The 6,014-nt window shown below is 41.5% G+C and overlaps 1 protein-coding gene across 1 annotated transcript in view; it reads right to left on the bottom strand.

The window, feature by feature from the left end:
• The window catches only part of T265_08867 (hypothetical protein), a gene marked incomplete at both ends in the record, with an annotated part of 47,637 nt that extends 41,830 nt beyond the window's left edge, over positions 1 to 5,807 (bottom strand). Inside the window, 4 exons of the mRNA XM_009174784.1 lie at positions 1,414 to 1,498; positions 2,085 to 2,268; positions 2,711 to 2,836; positions 5,532 to 5,807. Coding sequence (XP_009173048.1) covers positions 1,414 to 1,498; positions 2,085 to 2,268; positions 2,711 to 2,836; positions 5,532 to 5,741 — 605 coding nt within the window. The remainder of the gene's footprint in view (positions 1 to 1,413; positions 1,499 to 2,084; positions 2,269 to 2,710; positions 2,837 to 5,531) is intronic.
• Between the last annotated feature and the right edge of the window lie 207 nt (positions 5,808 to 6,014).

Here is a 6,014-nt window from a genome sequence, read left to right as displayed (position 1 = left end):
CGCTTTGACGACCAGCTTTGATAACCACCCAGCACCTGGAGTCTCATACTTAAAACAGTCTAATGGTTGTTCCTAATAACCCAAAAGCAGCCGTTTTACTGAAGGAGCCATATTTACGTTTCTTCTCCACAATGTTGAGTAGACAAACTCTTGAGAACTCCGAAGTGCAACTTCAATAGTAGGTCTTTCACCCCTGGTGAAATTTGGTGTGATATCGCTACGACTAGAACTTGTGTTTCATTTTTCTCAGCGGTGACGAACCGATCGAAATTCGTTTTTACGAAGACCGGGTCTCCGCCTTGATTCCCCACGCAGATGGTTGGTGCTTGGCCACCTGTTTGAATTCGCATTCACCCATTTAGGCTAATTTGCCGGCAGCAGGAGTCGTGGACAAGACACCACTAAATATGCACATCATTTTTTGTTACAAACGTGTAGTTTATTTCAGACCCGTGCGGCTCAACAAATCTGGTCTTTATGTGAGTTAAAATGACATTACTGATGAGAGAACCTAAAGTGATAGGACCTGAATTGGGAAAGTATCTGTTCAAGCATTTTCACATTATATCGATTTTGAACTTTTTGACAGGCGAACTTGAATCCAACCGATGGTACAACGTCCCACGATGAAATGGGTAGCACGGTGTGTTCTCTTTCTGGATGGATATTGCAAAAAGACTGCGTAATTCTCAGACCCAGTGGGTTGGCACCTATAATTCTCCTTTGCATGAGGACTGAACCAGAGTAATCATTCGTCTCACTATTATAGTTAGAGTGTAATAACAGTGATTTCCAGGAGCGTCTGTCCTTGTTAGAGCCTTGGAAACATGCTGTTCTACGTGGTTAATCTAAACGTAACCGGTCTAAAAGCATCTCGGGCATACACCAAGCTGAGAAATGATGAGTTGTTTGTTAAGGAATAATACAGAACAAATTCCCCATCACGTGACGTGCAATTCAACAAATAAGTTTAATATTAATAGGGCGAGGTACTTGAAGAATCACTGTTCGTCAAAACCGTGGTGGTTAAACCTGACTCGTTAAATAACCATTACATAAGAGACCAAACCAGCTATTCCAACTTTTTATGACTCCAGGAGTTGCTTCATTGATATGGCTGTACCACGGATGTAGGACAATATTTCGCCACGTTTGAAATCAAGGGTCACAAGCTAACAGTTGAAAATTGAGTCCAATTAAAATCATGACTCAAGCCAGATAAATTCATCCTAAGAGAGGTACCCTGGTCTGACATGCTTTTAAATTTATTATTCAAGACTACTGGTAGAGATTCTGATGAATTGGACCGTGTGTATTGTGGAGCGTTACACATCAATTCCGTTCTAACATTGCTGCAGAGATTCACTGCTTCCCATTCCCATGGTGGACCAAGTGGTTAGAGCGCGAATTTACTAACCGGAAGGTTCGAACCCGACCTCTGCCTCTCGAATTCCCCCATCTAGGCTTGGGCAACCTGACAGTATCCCAGCCCTTGTGCCTTATTCGTTTGGCATGGCAGCTAGGCACCTAAAGGGTGCTACAGCTGAACGGTTAGTGATTATTAATGATTCCCATCTCCGAGTGTTCTACTTCTTCTCTTCGAAAATCTTTCACAGGGCTGTTTCTTCTCAGTTTTAAATATATATATGGTGGTAATATTCTCCCTGCCTTATAAACAGTGCATACTGCCCAAACCACAGTTAGGAAGGACATTGTTTCTCTCATCCTCCGTTGACTGAATGACAAGCCTCCAGCTAACCGGATAAATACTAGCATTCCTGTCATTTAACCTATCGTACATCATAATTCGATCCATGTCTCTGAACTTGAATGATGATCAGAGTGAAATGACACGTCTCTCAACATTATGGACCCTCTACCGATTGATTGACTCGGTAAACAACATTTACCTCTCGCTCCCACTAGATAACAGGTCACAAGTACTTCAAAATTTCCGGCACCTCGGTTTTGTGTTTAAGCCAAGGATTTCCTTTTGTGGCTTGGGTGTTTGAACCTAGGGTTGCAATTTTCTACCCTACTGAGATACTTTCGTGCTTTCAACTAGTTGCTGGATATTTTCTTACTTGTAGGTAGCATCGACTGGAGCAGTGTCGGATCCTCTCGTCGAGCAGCATAATGTGCAGGCGTTTCGTTAGACCTGTTCACTTGGACCAATAGTTTCCGGAGGAAGTTCACATCAAGTTGAGACAAATATTCGGACAGCAATCCAAGTGTCGCGTGATCCTTGTTTAAACAGCATAAGTGCAGCTGGAATGAAGCAACAATGGGGAAACACTTGTAATTCGGTCCAGAAGTTCGCTTAAATTTGGAGACCGCCCAAGGCATGGACGGCCACGAATTTCTGACACCTGGAAGTTTTCATATCTGATATCCAAGAACAAGAGTTTTAAGATAGAATTATTGCAAAGTCTACAGGGAGGTAATCATCTATGTCGTAAACACAAAAGAGGGCTTGCGTGATCGAATTCCCCGTATCCACATCCACTCAAATAATGGACCCTGCAGAATGACCCCTCCAGGACATGAAGAGCATTTCCGAGCAAGATCAATAGCTAAAGAGGTTTAAATTTGTGATCACCATAATTCTGCTTGAAGGGCTGTCTCACGAGACGTTACAATATATGTCACCTTAGTATTATGACGCCATACGGTTAAAATGGACCATTTACGTCCAGCACTGTCAGCTTACCACATTGTTGTCATTATTGTCCTTTGCTGAGTAGTCAGCACCATTTTCCAGGAGCACTTTTCCCACACTTGTGTGATTCTTTTCCACTGCCAAGATGAAAGGGGTCATTCCTTCAATATCTCTGCACTGAATTATCAGGTGGGACAAAAGTGGAAAGCAATGAGGGTTAAAGGATTGGCTGAATGTTTAGATGAATTTTGCGGAATACTCTGAGAATAACTCACACGAGTTCGCTTTGAACAAGGTTCCTGCAGCACTGTTTATTCACTCTTTATACTCACTTTATAAAAATGGAACGCTTCATTTGTCTTCTGATAAGACTTTGTCTTTTACCAAAACTATTGCAGACTTTGCCAGCCTTGTCGAGAGTTTATTAGGGTGTTAATTATCATTCTACACACCAGGATAACTCAAGATGCGGTAGCCATTCCCCAGTAGCAACATTAAACTGATTGCCTCCGTTTGGCTAGTCACGAGCTTACCAATAAAGGGTGGTAGGTAGATGGTATTTTAAGCAGATCTGACAAGAGTGTTAATTACCATTCTACACACCAGGATAACTCAAGATGCGGTAGCCATTCCCCAGTAGCAACATTAAACTGATTGCCTCCGTTTGGCTAGTCACGAGCTTACCAATAAAGGGTGGTAGGTAGATGGTATTTTAAGCAGATCTGACATGGCTACCCCTCTGGCCACAAAGGAAACATCATTGCTAGGCTTCTGCCGACTTCCCCCTCGTTCAAATTATTCTGATGAGGACTTTGACCTTTAGATGAGTCATTTTCTTAACCTCTTTTAAATTTAGACCAGATTATTATTGTGTACGCGTGCCAAAAAACTACGTTTCGTATAAATCTACAGGACGTCATCATTCACCTTTAAGAGAAAAGGTTTTGAACGCTCACTTTCAAATATCCCGAATTTTAGTCAGTTTTGCCTTGAATGAACTCAATTCTGGAAGAAAAAGCAAGCGAGGTCGATCGGATTTGGTTTTTTAATGCTGCTTTTTTAGCTTCAACAGCGAAACCCAGATGCTTTCTGAAATGACTGGGTAGGAAAACTGACCAATCAGGAATGGTCCGTATGAGTCGTTCAGCCCGTTTCGGTGCCTAATTGCCATGGTATCCAAAGGAAGCACGAGGGCTGGGACACTGCCAGGTTGCCTAAGCCTAGACAGGGGAAGTCGACAAGCAGAGATTTGGTTCTAACCAGGGACCTTCCGGTTAGTAACTTCGCGCTCTCACCACTTGAGCCATCCATATATGAACATGCAAATATATTGGCAAATATATTGTCATTGGCAACTGTGTCTAACTTCAGTTTCCGCAAAACCACCTAATGACAAAATCGCATGTATTTTTGTGCAGCGTTTCACAGCGATTTTAATTTTTGGATGAAAATTGCGTCTTGTTATTTAAATCAGTCTATGCTGAAAAGTTAGGAATCACTGTATGGCTGTTTTACCCTTTTTGGGAATCATCAACTGTGGGCATCACACAAAACTCCATGGAGTCCCCGACTCATTACCAGTATTTTTTTTACCGTTAGTGGATTGATTCAAGGCTTCTTTCATTAAACTGTCTGAGGGAGGGAAGTGAGTACCCACCTACTACTTATTGCTGCTAAACACTTCTCAGCACATTTGTGCTATGGATGTATAGCTCCATGTTTCCGTACTGCACGTACGTTCTAGTCAGCACTTTTCTTATTTCGCCTTTTTCGATGACTGGATTTGTTGCAATTACTGGACAGAATTGAACATCACACTAGAATAAGGTGAGCGGGAGTCACGCGTCATACGCAACTTCCAAAATGTCCCGTATTGTCTTATCAAGTGCACTTGGTCGTGGATTTCTTGTTTCTTTGTGTGTGCTTTGTGAGCATACTAGAATCCCGGTCGTGTTTTCTCTTAGGCCATACAAAATAAGCACGATTAACCGAGTGTCATTTGACTATTTGGAAATCGTCAACCGGAATTTGCCAAATGGGACGATAGCATGATTAAGCCAGTATAAAACATCAAACGTGGAAGTTTCTTGGTTAAAGTGTTCAACTACTATAATGTGCATACATCCGTACAGCACACATTTTGCATCCCTCTCTATCACATTTTTACTTAAGCCTAAGGACCTACTCTCCAGTTAAGCAGCTATGTACCACAGCTTTGCAGAATTTAATGCATTATTTAAAAATTTACTTTTCTGTACTTTTACTAGATGCATATAAAAATTAGACCAGGTGATGTTACAGTTTGTTTGATTATTATGACTCTGCTGATATACTGACACGGTACGATCAACAGTATCTCTCTTACAAGTTCGTGGAAACATAACTGATGGACACTCAAAGACAATTCGTTTGTTTTGTAAATCACCTGAGCGACTTTAAACGTATATCTGTAGCATGTACTGACTGGTTGCTTTGGAGGCCGGAGCTGTCACCATCAATAAGCCAAAACATGAACACAAAGCCTCGAGGATGTAGTGGTTCGGCTATGACACCATGAGTCACGAAAAAATCACACGTTTTCTAGGTGATGTGATTTATTCTACGCTGTTAGTCTCAGAATAATGCATACTGTCCAATAAGATCCCTAGAACTAAATGTACAAACAGGGCAGAGAAAAGCCAGTTACTAACCACTGAGATTGAATTTAATTTCTGATCTGTCCAGAATGGTTCACCAAGAATTACAAACTGGCATAACCACTGTTCCTACAAACAACTTTGTCTCCACAACCCAAGGATACGTCCTCGTAAAAACAACCATAGAAATATTCAGACAAATAGGTGAAACAACAAAAAGTAAGGCAGATGCTTACCTCCAAATCTGCTCCATTTTTTATAAGACCTCTGGCGTACTCAGGTTGGTTGTACAGGGCCGTATAATGTAACGGAGTGGATCCACTGTAATCCGTTGCATTGACATTCGCACCATTTTTGACCAAGAACGAAATGATATCCTGATCAGTCGAACCGCCTTTGTCATCTCCGTCTTTTTTCGTGAATTTTCTCTTGTCTTTTTTCTTCATTCTTGTTCGCTCCACAGTACGCCTTGCCCACTCTTCCAAATCCTCTTCGTCACTATCATTTTTTTCCTTTGAACCAAANGGAGAAAATCGAAATGTACGGCTTGGGCACATTTTTAATAGAATAGCCGTCAAGAATTAATCGTTTGAGATAAATGTAACAGCACTTTACTGCCAAGTTTTATGTTTTTCCCACCACGCTTCCCTTGGTTTCAAGTATTCTAATGACCGACGTTAACCTATGAAAAGTGGCACTCACTGGGCAAATATCAATGT

This window comes from Opisthorchis viverrini, assembly GCF_000715545.1.
Source record: "Opisthorchis viverrini unplaced genomic scaffold opera_v5_242, whole genome shotgun sequence".
NCBI lineage: Eukaryota > Metazoa > Platyhelminthes > Trematoda > Opisthorchiida > Opisthorchiidae > Opisthorchis > Opisthorchis viverrini.
Note: the sequence above shows the minus strand (reverse complement) of the source record. Positions and strands in the feature narration are given on the sequence as shown.